General features: G+C 41.7%; 1 protein-coding gene across 1 annotated transcript in view; it reads right to left on the bottom strand.

Moving 5' to 3' along the window:
- Window positions 1-15,388, bottom strand: part of GRIK3 (glutamate ionotropic receptor kainate type subunit 3) — a 496,181-nt gene that overhangs the window by 42,656 nt on the left and 438,137 nt on the right. Inside the window, exon 13 of the mRNA XM_075195435.1 lies at window positions 11,496-11,713. Coding sequence (XP_075051536.1) covers window positions 11,496-11,713 — 218 coding nt within the window. The remainder of the gene's footprint in view (window positions 1-11,495; window positions 11,714-15,388) is intronic.

Below are 15,388 nucleotides of genomic sequence, written 5' to 3'. Positions count from 1 at the left end.
AACCCAGCATGAATCATAGACACAGGGACAATAGGTTCTGGGCTAGTGACCGGAGCATGATGTGCCAGGAAACTTCTGGACAGAGCGTCCGCTTGAGTATTTTTAGAACCAGGACGATAGGTGATAATAAAGTTGAACCGGGTGAAGAACAGCGACCAACGAGCCTGTTGGGGGTTCAGACGTTTGGCTGACTGTATATATTGCAGATTCTTATGATCCGTTATAACGGAGATCTGGTGTGCAGCGCCTTCCAACCATTGTCGCCATTCTTCAAAGGCCCATTTAATTGCCAGCAATTCTCGGTTTCCCACGTCATAGTTGGTTTCTGCTGAGGAAAACTGACGGGAAAAAAAGGCACATGGATGTAAGCGGTGGGTCTGAGGATCTTTTTGTGACAAGATGGCCCCAGAGCCGACGTCAGAGGCATCTACCTCAAAAATAAACGGTACCTTAGGATCTGGATGTCTGAGGACCTGAGCAGACACAAAAGCTTTCTTCAGGGTTTCGAATGCAGTTCTTGCCTGTTGTGACCAAACAGCTGGATCACCTCCTTTACGGGTCAAGGTGACGATGGGATCCACGATATCCGCAAAACCGCCAATAAACCTCCTGTAGTAATTGGCGAATCCCAGAAATCTCTGGAACGCTTTGAAGTTGTTCGGTTGTACACAGTCTAGGATTGCTTGGACCTTGGTTGGGTACATAGAGAATCCTTCCGAGGAGATAATATAACCAAGAAAGGATACCTTCGGAACCTCAAACTCACATTTTTCGAGTTTAGCATAGAGGTGATGTTTTCTCAACTTTTGTAACACTTGTCTGACATGACCCTGGTGTACTGACAACGAGTCCGAAATATATGAAGATGTCGTCCAAGTAAACCACAACGAAATGTCCCAGAAACTCACGTAGTACTTCGTTAATTAGATCCTGAAACACTGCAGGGGCGTTACTCAGACCAAACGGCATGACCAAATATTCATAATAGCCGGAGAGCGTATTGAATGCCGTCTTCCACTCATCACCTGCTCTAATATGTATGAGGTTATATGCACCCCAGAGATCAATTTTGGTGAAGACTGTTGCACCTCTTAGTTGATCGAACAATACAGAGATGAGAGGAAGTGGATAGGTGTTTTTAACTGTGATGAGGTTCAAACCTCTGTAGTCAATACAGGGTCTTAGCCCTCCGTCTTTTTTAGATACAAAAAAACACCCAGCTCCTACTGGAGATTTGGACGGCCTGATGAAGCCCTTTTCCAAATTCTCCTCAATATACTCCTGCATGGACTTGGTCTCGGGAGCTGAGAGGGAATACAGGCGTCCCTTAAGCAACTTGGAACCAGGTATGAGCTCGATAGCGCAGTCGAAGTCACGGTGAGGTGGTAGGGTATCCGCCGCTCTCTTAGAAAACACGTCCTAGAAGTCATGGTATTGTGAGGGAAGTTGCTCCGGAATAGACTACCGCAGCGGTAGTGACAAACAGGACTGTTCACAATAAGAACTCCAGTGGATAATTTCTCCTTTTATCCAATCCACTACAGGGTTATGCCGGGAAAGCCATGGGTGACCCAAGATCAAGGGCACCGATGAGCAATCAATAAGGAAAAAGGTTATTGATTCTGAATGGAGGGCTCCGATATTCAACTGTAGTGGCGGGGTCCCCCAGGAAATCTTGCCACCAGGTAACGGAGCTCCATCTAAACCACAAACCGTAACAGCAGACTTGAGTCTTACCATTGGAATTTCAGCAGCGCTGGCGAACCCGATGTCAAGGAAGATGCACGCAGCTCCACTGTCAATGAAGGCTGCCAGGTCCATGGAACGGTATTGAACGTGAACTGTGCAGGGATCAATACGGCATTTTTCGGGGAAACAATTTGCAGACCTAGGTGAACTTCCCCTTGTTCCCTAGGCATGCTCGTTTCCCAGCTTATTTGGGCAGGAACGGGAGAAATGGCCTCTTGTGCCACAATATAAACATAGGCCTTGTGATCGTCTCCTGTCTCTTTCCTCAGGGGAAAGGCGATATGCTCCTAATTGCATCGGTTCCTCACCATCCGTGGAAACAGGAACAAAGGCGGTTGGAGGTGATGATGTCTCCTTTTCAGTTCTCCGCTCTTTATACCTCCTGTCAATTTTAATGGAGAGGTGCATCAGATCCTCCAGAGAGCTAGGAGATGGGTATTGCACCAGCGAATCTTTGATCTGCTCCGATAGGCCGAGACGGAACTGACTACGTAAGGCGGGATCGTTCCATCCACTATCAGGTGACCATCTACGGAATTCAGTGCAGTATTCTTCTGCCGACCGCCGGCCTTGTTTCAAGGCCCGTAGATGAGCTTCCGCGGAGGCAACTCGATCCGGGTCATCATATAGTAGACCCAATGCCTCAAAGAAAGAGTCTACGGACTGCATGGTAGGACTGGTCTGTGGCAAAGAGAAGGCCCAGGACTGGGGGTCACCTTGTAGGAGGGAAATGATGATCCCGACTCTTTGCTGCTCTGAACTGGAGGAACAAGGTCTTAACCGGAAATAGAGTTTGCAACTTTCCCTGAAATTCCGGAACAGAGATCTATTTCCAGAAAAGCGATCCGGCAAATTCATCTTCGGTTCACAGGAGGAACTGGGAGTGGGTTGAGAAGTTTTTGCGGCTTCTTCTTGAACAGACAGACGCTCAGCCAATCCCTGGATCATCTGATACAAGGACTCAACATGGGCTGCTAAGGCCTGTGCTGGAGACGGTGTGGATCCGCTTCCATCCATCACAACCTCGTCTTAGTGTGGCCGGTTATAATGTTAGGAACCCCTCCAGCCGGCACAACACAACCCGGAATCTACTCTGCCAGTCAGGTGTTCACTGGAACCCCTGATGGTGGGGACAGACTGGGCCGCAGACTGACAGAGGGTTGTGAAGTGTGTACCGGCTGGGGAGAACCCAGGCAAGCGGAGTGAGGTCCACGCAGAGGTCAAGGGCCGGCAGCAGACAACAGTATCGGTAAACAAGCTGAGGTCAGGGGTCACAGGCAGATAGCAGAAACGGTAAACAAGCCGAAGATCAGGGTCACAGGAAACACAAGCGAAGTCCAATTCAAAGCCAGGGGTCATACACAGGAAATCAGTAGCAGTATCAGGATACAGGAACAGGAACAAGCAGGTCAGCAGACTGGAGCACAGAAGCTATAACCGGCAATGAGGTAGCAGACCTCATTGCCTTAAGTAGTAGACCCAGCCAATCAGAGCCTGGCTCTGATAATCCTCAGCCCCCTACCTAGATTAATTAGCCCACAGGTGTAATTATGTTGAGCGCATGCGCCCGGCTTCTCACCGCCGGGACGCAGCGCTGAAGCGTCCATCCGTTGCCCCGGCAACGGCCGGGTCATGGGCGGAAGTGACGTCCCGGTCACCATAGCGATGGCCCGGGACGCAGGTAGGAGGGTCGCGGCGGCTGGCCACCGCCGCGGCTCGTAACAGTGTTTTGGCAAAACAAATCAGAACCCAAAACCTCAAGCTAATCAGAATCCAAAACCCAAAACACTAAAAGTGCCCGGTGCACACCCTTAATATGCAGTAAACAGTCTTGTGAAAGTGTGCAAATGCACAAGGAGTTAAGTAGTGGCACTCATATGCAATAAGGAAGAAGAATAGCGCATACGCAGTAGACACCATAGGCAGACCACATTGCGCATACTCAGTAGGCACCCTGACGAACGGAAGCGCTCGCACTGGAGAGAGCACACAGCACTTATCTGTCTATCTTAACTTTAAAAGGACTCCCCTGCTTGCCTACACTATTACATTCATGTAAATGATATCTAAAACATATCCTTGTAAAATGGTACAATATAGCAGACAGATTTGGGTCTCACCTGGTTAAAATAATAACAATAATAATAACAACTGTTTCTCAAAATTTGCCTTGACAAACTAATAAAAATATGTTATGTTGACAAAACCAATGTATCACAAAAATATATGTAATGCTCCCTAGTAGCATTTTAGTACACCATGCACCCCAGTGACAACAGGAGGGGTCACCTGGAGGACGAGTTAGGTGTTTCTGGTTGCTATGTTGAAAACAGAGCCCAGCCTGTGAGAGACTGAGTGAGAAGAAGGAGGAGCTGACATCAAGGGGGTTTGTACAAAATTAAGTGAGAGAAACTGCTGGAAAAAGACACAGACAGAGAAAATGACAGAGGAGAAATGATGTGAAAGCTGAGGACCTGGGACAGTGGATGTGGATGTCCCAGGCTCCACCTGCATTACCCAGGAGTGGGTGAGTGGCGACTACTGGCTAGAGGCAAACACTACTGTCCCCTAAGTAAGAGTGGGGGAGCTACATATCAGGGAGCAGGGCCGTAACTAGGGCTGTGCGATAGGGGCAACCGCACAGGGCGCAACGCTGAAGGGGGGCGCAGTTTAGCAATATTTTAGGTTCATTTGGTTAAAATTGAGGGCTAGGGGGGCGGCATTTGACTTTCTCGCCCCAGGCACTAGAATTTTAAGTTACGGCTCTGTCGGGGAGGACCCCAAAAGAGAAAGGGGGGGTCACTGCATGCAGCAGTGTGGCTGCATATACAGAGTGGAGGAGAACCCCATATCACTAAAGAGGGTCTCAAGAGAGAGAGGGGGACATTTTGCATGGAAGAGACCCTAGAGAGAGGGTAGCTGCAAGAGGCAGTATAGCAGCACTGTCAGAGCTAAGGGGCTGAGAGAACACAAAGAAGTGTCAGGGCCAGTGGCGGATCCAGGGGGGGTGATCGCCCCCCCTAGCAGGGGCTTGCTGCCGGCGGCTGCACACTATGTGCAGGTCCGTTCAGCAGTGACAGGCAGGGACAGTGTGCTACCCGGCCGCTCCGATTGTGTTTTAAACACAATCAGAGCATCCGGGCAGCACACTGTCCCTACCTGTCACTGCTGAACGGACCTGCACATAGTATGCAGCCGCCGGCAGCCTCAGATGTCAAAAAGGGGGCGGGGCCTAAATCGCCCCGGGTAGAAGTATTCTCTAGATCCGCCCCTGGTCAGGGCCCAAGAGAGAAATCATCCCCGCAGAGGAGGGATGAACTGCATTTGAGAGTTACACAGCTGGTGTCAGAACTGCATTGAATAGAAGCTGCCTCCACAAGAGAAATGTTTGCATGATAGCATCCATGTGAATGCCCCTGCAGAGAAGGGCTGAACTGCAGTGAAGTGTGGAGTACAGGAGTGTAGGAGACCTGTGAACTGTCTTATATAACATCTAGATAACATTAAGAACTGTGCAGGACGAGTAATGAGATATATTTGTACCATATTCATACTTCTCACTAAGAACTGCTGGAGAGAATAAGGAGCTGTAAATACACTATATGGTCAAAAGTATTTGGTTAATTATTGAATTGAGGTGTTTCAATCAGACCCGTGTATAAAATCAAGCACCTAGCCATGCAGTCTCCATTAACACACATTTGAGATACAAAATGGGTCGTACTGAAGAGCTCAGTGACTTAGTGTGGTATTGTATTAGGTTGCCACCTTTGCAATAAGACAGTTTGTGAAGTTTCATCTCTGCTGGATAATCCACGGACAACTGTATGGGATATTACTAGAAAGTGGAAGCATTTAGGAACAACAGCAACTCAGCCACGAAGCAGAAGACCATGGAAAATTACAAGGAGGGATCAATGCATGGTACGTAAAGGTTGCCACTACTCTGCTGATTCCATAGCTGAAGATTTCTGAAATTCCACTGGCATTAATGTAAGCACAAAAACTGTGCGGCTGAAGCTTAATGGAACGGGTTTCCATGGCCGAGCAGCTGCATGCAAGCCTCACATCACCAAAACCAATGCCAAACGTCGGATGAAGTGGTGTAAAACACACCAACACTGGACTGTGGAGCAGTGGAAATGTGTTGTGTGGAGTGACGGATCATGCTTCTCTGTTTGGCAGTCAGAAGGGCCAGTCTGGATTTGGCAGATGCCGGGAGAACATTACCTGTCTGACTGCATTATACCAACTGTGAAGTTTGGTGGAGGAGGGATAATGGTATGGGGCTGTTTCTCACGGTTTGGTCTAGGCCCCTTATCTCCAGTGAAGGGCAATCTTAATACTTCAGCATACAAAGTCATTTTGGACAATGCTATGCTTCCAACTTTGTGGCAACAGTTTGGGGAAGGCCCTTTTCAATTCCAGCATGACTGTGTCCCAGTGCACAAAGCAAGGACTACAAAGACATGGTTTGATGAGTTCGGTTTGGAATAACTTGACTAGCTCAGACAGAGCCCTGACCTCAATCCCATCGAACACCTTTGGGGATGAACTGGAAAGGAGATTGAGAGCCAGGCCTTGTCCTCCAACATCAGTGCCTGACCTCATAAATGCAATGGGCACAAATTCCCACAGAATCTTGGGGAAAGCCTTCCAAAAGGAGTGGAAGCTGTTATCGCTGCAAAAGGGGGACCAACTCCATATTAAACTATATGCATTTGAATACAATGGTCATTACAGTCCCTGGTGGTGTAATGGTCAAGCATCCGAATACTTTGTCCATAAAGTGTAATTCTGTATTGCTGCAACCATTATGATTATCATGCTGGAGTTAGAGGAGTGTAAATAAAGAGTTCAGTTGTTGATAGAGATTGTCTAGTCTATTTATTAATTATTCTGACATTTATTGCACTGCACCACCAGGTGACATCACCTGTGTCCCACTACTTACAAAGAGACTTTGTAGTAAAATACCTTCAGGGAACCCCTAGTCATTTACACCCAGAGGTAGCTCCCACAAAAACACAAAATAAAACAAAAGAACAAACAAACACAATACTTAGTCTAATATAAATAATGTGAAATAATGTGAGATTCAATAAAATCTCAGTTAGAAAGAAAACAAAATAATGTATATTAGTAAGTTACAGATAGATATACATATACACATGTGCGCATCTAGCATATTTTTTAAGCTTATATGCAGGAGCTACTGTATTTGTAATGTTTTGAGGAATGGTCTTGTAGTTCATTGCTCCTATGTTTTCAGCCTTCTGTATCAATTTATTGCTATTCCAAAAGTGGATCAAGTTGACCCTTCAACATGACCTTTTCCATCCAGTCCAAACTTCCACTTAATTTATTATTGTAGTTAGTTCTGCTGAGTGAAATGATTAGAATGGTGTTTTAAAACATCAATTCATTAACTCAGCAGAGGAAACTGCAATGTTAAATTTTGTGAGAATTTCTAATTTTGGGATCACAACATATTAAACCTTGTGAATCGGGTCATGTTGTTGGGACTGTAGAATGGAAAGTGGTTAAATGGACATCATAAAAATCTCTCCAACTAAATTTCTCTTTTGTTAATGTAGATAGTGAATGTACTGTAGATGTATCAATAAAACACATAATTGACTTATCCTTATTTGCGCTTGAGAATCATATTTTCTTCATCATCATCATTTCTTTGGAAGATGTCACAAAACTTTGCAGTGCCAGGCAATCGGTATAACAAACCATACAAAGAGCAAATCAGACATAGAAACAGAATGTGGACATGCAAGGTGATGGAGCAAGTGCAGACATGAGACGTGGGGTAGAGAGGGTCCTGCTCATGAGAGCTTAAGGTCCTTAATGAGAAACTGAGCACCAAAATATTTTCATGCATTATAGAGGAGGATGGAGTGTGCTATCTTGCTTTTTGTTGAATATCATAAAAACTCTGGACATTCAGAAATTCGTAGACAATTTACAAACTGCCACATTTTAGTGACAGACTTCCCTTCTTCCCAGGTCAATTACTTCAAACCATAAGAAATTTTCCCTGGTTGCGAAAAGATATGCAGCAGCAGATTTTGCTTTATCTGCTCATATATCACACTTTTAACAAATAAATGGCCAAAGTATTTACATTATTCTACATTTTGCTGCCAGCACATATAGGACGATAACACCCACTTTGAGAGAGATAAGAAGACACAATCAAACTGTAAAAGATATTGTAGTAGTGAAGTTATTGTAAAATAGCTATTGGTGACTTTCACACGTAAATCATATCTCCCAACATTGTGGCTATTCAAATCGGGACAGAGGCTACGTCACGACAATGGCATAGTTTTGTGGTTTGGGTGCTTGGGCACATTTCTGGGTGTGTATCTAGTGTTTCTCAAACAGTAGGCCGACACTTACTAACTACCTTCCCTTACAATGCATTTCATTTCAATGTAACTTCTTCAAAGGGAGTTTTTATCTTTCCCTCTGAAGAAGTTGCAGTGTAATAAAATGTGTTAAGGATTTTCATGTGTATTTAGATTGAACCATATAGCCAAGATCAACTACCAGCGACACACGCAAGCCTTTCAGGAACTTAGCAGAAGAAATCACGAATGACGGAACCACTCTTCAATGCCAATACCCCTGTGCCTATAGCTGGTTAGTTCACAGGAACCCATCACCATTCTTTCTACAGACCCTGATGAAACTGTCTTCAATCAGCTGCTTATACAAAATATATTTGGGACCATCAGCCGAGCAAGTGAATGCTGCCGATGGTTCTGCCCAGAGTTTCCAAATTGCAGCTCTTTACTGCCCAGAGCCAGTGCGACTCTTAAAGATCGGAACAAAATTCTGAGGTTAGTCGTTGACTTTGTTCAATTCTCCAATTTCTCCATTTGTTTCTTATTGGAGTGATTCTACTGAGAGTTCCACAAAGGGTTCATCACAGTTTTGTGGACATCCATTATTACACAGCATTGAGAGGTTGCATGTGGTTTAGTGCTAAGAAATACAACACACATATGTGGATGAACTAGCACCTATTTAACCAGCATTTTCTATCAAAGTGATATCCTTTGCAACAACAAGTATTTTCATGTGAGTGCTGGCTTTGTGTATACACAATTTTACGATCATAGAGCCTAGGATATGCATATTTGATTGCAGGAATGGATTGATTCTAAAAGACATTGTTTATATTTCATCATATTGATGAATTGACATCTGGCATTCAGCTGCTCCTTTTTTCACTAGTCATCTGAACATATGGTTTATCTTTACCCAATTTTTATGTTTATTCCCATGGATTATATATTATTATGTGTGTGCTTATTATTTATTTTTTCTGTTTTGACATTCAATAAATGTTTTATGCATTTTATTTTGTGATCCGTGAGACACTTTACACCTATTATATAGATATTGCTCAGTCAGGATTTTAGCACTTTATTACATTATTTTTCTTGATCATTTTATTAGGGAGGTTTGCAGCCCCCTGTTTAAACAGCTGCTTGACCTGTCTTATTGATCAGTATTGCTAATCTGGGCGCCATTATCAAAGGTGGTGTGTTTGTTTTACCATATGTAGGCAATAGGCTCTATTTCTTTGTGTGCGACTCACCTCAGGAGTTTACAGACCTCTCTAGTTCTGCAAAGTAACCTGGAAATAGCTGTTGTGACTGGGCCAGCACAGCAGCTCCGTTTTGGGCCATCTTGTATGCAGTGCAGCAGCTTGAGAGAAGCAGCCGTGGCACTTTTCTGTTTTAGTCAGTTCGGCAGACTCTATTTGTCATACCACACATTCTAAAATATGCGCAGTTTAGGTATTCACTTTAACAACCCACTAAATATAATATTATTCACTTTGTCTGCCAAGAATGTATTTCTCTGCTGTTCAATGTGCCATGCTGTGCATAGCACATAAAATGTATGCATATGTAGTTTTTGTATTAGTTAACTTAAACTGCTTTGCGTGCTAAGTTATTTGCTTGATGATATAGTGAAAAGAAAATCACGTTTGCATGTACAGTATTATAAGCATAACCTGTAATCACAAAGCTAAACTCATTTAGTTTCTTCGAAGTTACCTTTCCCCCAACACTGAAAGAATGATCATTATTATAACAGTCACCACCAGTTCACAAATGAACTGCCAAAGAAGAAGAGGTACTTAAACTGATTTTTATTATGTGTGGTTTTTAATTTAATAAGATCGACAATGGAGAGATCAATTGCTCTGGTACTGGGTGATTTATTAGCCGGGTTGTATATCATTCAATTGAGCGGTCATTTACTATTGTGTAGCTGAAAAACACTTCTCCACTCACAAAATTACTTTCCCAAGATCCTCACCCTCCCTTATAGGTCAGAGACTGACAGATCCTTCACTCTATTAAATATTGAGCAGACGTGCAGAAAAATAACTTCTTGGGATCGTGTTGAAGGAGGATGTCTACACAGTTTAAAAGAGTTGAATAAAAATAAAGAAGAATTAAATTAATATATTAAATGTATACATGAAGACATTTCTAGGTCAGTATGAACATTAAATAGCACTTCCAATTTACTTAGTAAGTCCCATCCTAGCATCCATGATATTGGTTTTGTCAGTTTGTGCTGCACTAGTCACTGAAAAGGGAAGAATATGAATGATACAGAGCAATCTTGTTAATAACAGACACCATCTTTGTTACGCAACAGGTTAAAGAAACACTCAGATGGGCACAATGACAATAATTACAGGTAAAGATGTCATTTATGCAGAGATGCACATGATGGCGTTTCAAAAATTATTCTTTTCTAGCCACTTGTCAGGACAGTGCAGATTTTAAAATACCCTGTCTCAATTTACTTTTTCATTGAACCTGGTTTCCGGACTGAAAGTTGCAGTTCATTCAATTAGCTTTCCCAAACATTTATGGAAGTACAGCTTGAAAACCAAATAAACAAAATGCCATAGTCAGGAGAACAGAGTAAGGCAGATGACATATGGTGAGTACCCAGAATGATGTGAGGTCCTCTAGGGCCAGAAACACCATCATTTTACCAATTATGTAAATTGGGCTTTATTTGATAAAGCAAGCACAGTCATACAATTTCCATAATGCAAAGCATTTTAAATGTTCACTAATCTAAACTATTTAAACATATGCAATATTCTAAAGCACCAGACAAAATATAAATTTTGGAATATGAGTCATGAAGGTAAAATGCAGAGTTCTGTTTTAAAGCAACATTCCAATACAACTGTTTAAATGTACTTTCGCCACACTCCACTATATACAGCTGAAGCCCTTCCATATCTTTAGGACGTTTGGCTTAATAGAATGGATGGAATGGAATGGCATTAAATAGCTGAGACTGCAGTCAATTAAGCTGCTGTGAAATGACAGGTGTGTTCTTGTAAATAAATCTACCAATCCACACATTACATGTCTGCAGAACAAGTCTGCAAATCTGTCACTGTGTCTGCTCAGTTAGAGAGGCTCCTTCCTCTCATCCTACTTTAGAGGAGTAAAAAAGTACGATGGATATATTTTGCTAAGAATGAATATGTCAGTTATGTATAGTATAAATCAAGCTCATGTAATATACAGATTTTGATATTTAGTAATGTCAAATAGTGGCTTTAACTTGCGCCTTAAAAAATAGCATTTTGATTATACTTACCATTTAGGTTTAATTCTTAATTAAGTAAAAACGAACTAATTGCCTAGATGCTAATTGCTCACATTATGATTTCCTACCTTGAAAAAATTCATGGTGGCTCCATCAAGGACTGCTCCGTATTCTATCTTTGTCTGCCTTGCCAAGTCATCTGCCGAGTCTATGGCAGATTCCATCCTCTCTACCGTGAGGAAAGCAGCAAGGTTGGCAGTGTATGATGAGATGATAATGAGAGTAAAAAACCACCAAATTCCACCGATAATTCTTGTTGATAAAGCTTTGGGCATCAACTCAGATCCTAAAATAAAGGGCAAAAAACACATTTTATTTTCTCTCTATTTCCTTAGGTTATTTGCCTTCGTCTCCTGTCACCTATTATCAAAAATGACAATGTTTAACAAATAGTTTTCCTTATCAGTAGAACTATAGTATCCTTCACGCTACCTTCATCGCATACCTTTATCCAAATTGCCCTCACTCACTTCTACTTAACAGTACTTTTCCTTAACTGCAACATCTTCAACCTTTCACCGAAAAATAAATGCTCATACATCTTACAATCATCTCTCTCCTTCTGATTCTATTTGCAGGTGATACAGCACCAAATACAGGTCATAACCAAATCTTGCATACATGTCATTCTGATTTAGAATGCTATAGAAGACCATCCAACTTCAAACACATCACCTGCCTTGCATAACTTTCAAACTCCTTAAGGGAGGATATGCTGATGTGGGCATCCTGCAGGAAAAAAAACCCTTAACTGAAATAAAAATGCATAGGCTGGTGTTGGCATAAATCAACAGCAAATGCAGGGAAAGCAGTTTGCAAGGTTTATTGCGTTTACCAATTCCTTAAAATTTAGGGGCATATTCTACCTTTCATGTGAGCACTGCATCTTGTGCCCACACACTCCCATTTTGCCTTGGCAAGCCGCCCATGGAGGCCCAACCGTTAAAGCTGGGGCCGGGCACATGGCCACCTGCCTTCCATCACTTTCAAAATCTGTTAAATGTGCCCTATTGAATGTACACTCCACCCATGACTTTTTCCTCTCAAACAACCTCAGCATTCTGACAATAACAGAAACAAGGCTTCCACAATCAGATACTGCCTCAATTGTAGCCCTTTCACACAGGGTCTCAAACTGATCTACACTTCCAAACCTGGAAGTAGAAAAGGTGGTGTGGTTGGACTAAACACATTGCACATTCACAATTCCACCAAATGTCTCATCACTTACACTACGACTGATGGCTGGGGTTGCTGTGCGGTGGCTATCTGTCACCTGCAGCCGGATCAGGCCACCAAGGACTGATCCCCCCAGCACCGTAGGTCACTGGTCCCCACAAAAGGGAACTGGTGTGCTGGGCAGAACACCGCAGGTGAATATGTGATCCCTACCGGACCACCAGTAAAAGCATTTATTTTTATTTTACTTTAATAAAATGTTTTAGAAAATATACATTTTTAAACATAACTATATACATTTGTCTCCGCCCTGCTTAACCGATCCAGTAGCACCACACATTGCATAATAACATATAATATATATATATATATATACACATCCCTATATCCTTGATGCATAGCACCACGGTTTGAACCATTCACTATGGCATGAGTTAAGCATTAACTCTCCCTGTGCTGCGATTTCCATCTTCGCCATTTGGAGCATAAGGAGGCTCGGCCACCTTAGTCAGTGGATTCTTGGGAAAAAAAGCCAGACTGTGGAGGGTCAAATAGTTTGTGTGAGCAAAGCTAGCATATGAGGTGAGTAGACTTACCTCTCAAAAAACTTGAAGAGGGAAGATACTTGAGAGGTGGGATGTTATTCTGAGAGAAATTTTGGATTGCAATTATTTTTTTTATCAGAACAGGAGTGATAACTGTATGCTTGAATAATGATGGAAAGATACCAGTGGAAAGAGAGATGACAGATGTTATTTAAGGCTGGGATGAGCACAGGAGACAATGTTCCTTGTGAAAGGATAGGGTCAAGTAGACTGATAGTGGAGCAGGAGGCAAAACTTGATTTTCGTATGTGGGATTAAATGAAGAGACAGTGCCTTAGGATGTGCGAAAAGAATTGATCAGGTTATTTCTTGGGGAAGAAGATACCATTTCATGACGAATTTTGTCAAACTTGTCTTTCAAGTAGAAAGCAAGATCTTGGGCAGTGATGGTGGGTGGAGGGAAAGATGTGGGAGGATAGAGAAGAGATTTAAATATATTAAAGGGGTTTTTATTTTATATATTTGCTGGGCAGTGTCCAGAGGAATTTCATAGGAGCGATAGAAGTATATTTGAGTAAGTTATGAGATATACAAAATGTTTGTTTATGTTGTTCATTTTGCATTTCTGTAATGTGCCAATGCTGAGATTATTGTTGTCAATGCATGGTAGCGTTAGAGTGTAAAGAGGTTATACAGGTGAAGGAGAGATATCAGATGATTAGGCATTAGTCTGAGAGAGGAAAGGAAATAAAAAGTTAAATAATTCAGAAAGTAAACAAAGCCTGGAGAAAACATGACAATGACCATGTTTGCTCATGAACCATCACAACGAGAAGAGTCAGTAATTTTAAAATGAAAATAGAAGTAGCAATGTAGAACAAAAGGGACTCATTCATAGTACTTCACAACTGGTCACAATCTCAAACAAATCATTACAGTGGAACTTCTCTGTGTATTGCTGTAATGGCAAAAGGGGGTCTGACCTTCAAATGATCTCTTATTAATGATTGAAAATTTGTCTTCTTTTTTTCTGGAATGATAGTGAATTTATTGACAGTTGGCATCCCTATACTAAATCTTGGCTCTCACACACCTTAACAAATTTAAATAATAGACACAGCTGTCCACCTGCAAACATGAAGCCCATGAATCTCCTGTTCCCTCATCAGAATATGCTAAATCATTCCTAAAAATGCTCTGAGATAACAATCTATAGTGTATTTTTATATCAGCAACTGTATAGCCATTTTTAGTATAACAGTTGTCATATTACATGCACAAATAAAACACACCTTCACTATTCTTTGTAGATTATACATGTAACCCATGGATATGTAAATATACTGTTACAGTTATTGTCAAACAACAATTCACGGTTGCTCTGCTGAACTAGTTGCTTTAGAAAATCTTAAATAATACAACTTTACAATAAATGTGCCCTGTATATGTGCATGTTCAATATGTATATATATGTATATATACATACACACACAATACTGTGCAAAAGCTTTAGGCTGCAAAGTAAGAATGCTTTCAAAAATATAAGTATTAATAACTTATTTTTATCAATTAGCAAAGTGCTAATGAAGTAGGCGGCAAAACATAATAAATATATACATATATATATATATCTATCTATACATATCTATCTATACATATCTATCTATCTATCTATCTATCTATCTCTCTCTCTCTCTCTCTATATATATATATATATATATATATATATATATATATATATATATATATATATATGCTACTGCCCACACTATATGCTACTTTATTAGCATTCAATTAGCATGCACTGTATAGGTTAAATAAACTAATTAAAAGGTATAGGTATACTATATAGGTGTTCCAGTGTTACTCTATACATTACCATTACTAAGTAGACAGAGCCTACAGTGTATACATAGGGGGGGGGGGGGGGGATTCAATTCTGCCACGAGTAACAAGGCACTAAATCTATTACCAATATTATGGTAATTTTAACCCTGATTTCTGCTTGTGGCTCCCAGTGTTGCGAGCAAAAACCAGCGTTAAAGATTACCGTATTAACGGTAAAAATGTGCACTACTACCATAATATAGGTAATAGTGCGCAGGCAGCTCTACTTTCGGCAGTAACGCGGCTAATTGAATTCCCTCCAAGTCTAAACACCCTTATTGAAATTGCAGGTGTTGTGATGTAAAGCCTGAAATCAATATAAATCATATCAGATCTTTATCCACCTTTAA

This window comes from Mixophyes fleayi, chromosome 2 (genome assembly GCF_038048845.1).
Source record: "Mixophyes fleayi isolate aMixFle1 chromosome 2, aMixFle1.hap1, whole genome shotgun sequence".
Classification (NCBI taxonomy): Eukaryota; Metazoa; Chordata; class Amphibia; order Anura; family Limnodynastidae; genus Mixophyes; species Mixophyes fleayi.
Note: the sequence above shows the minus strand (reverse complement) of the source record. Positions and strands in the feature narration are given on the sequence as shown.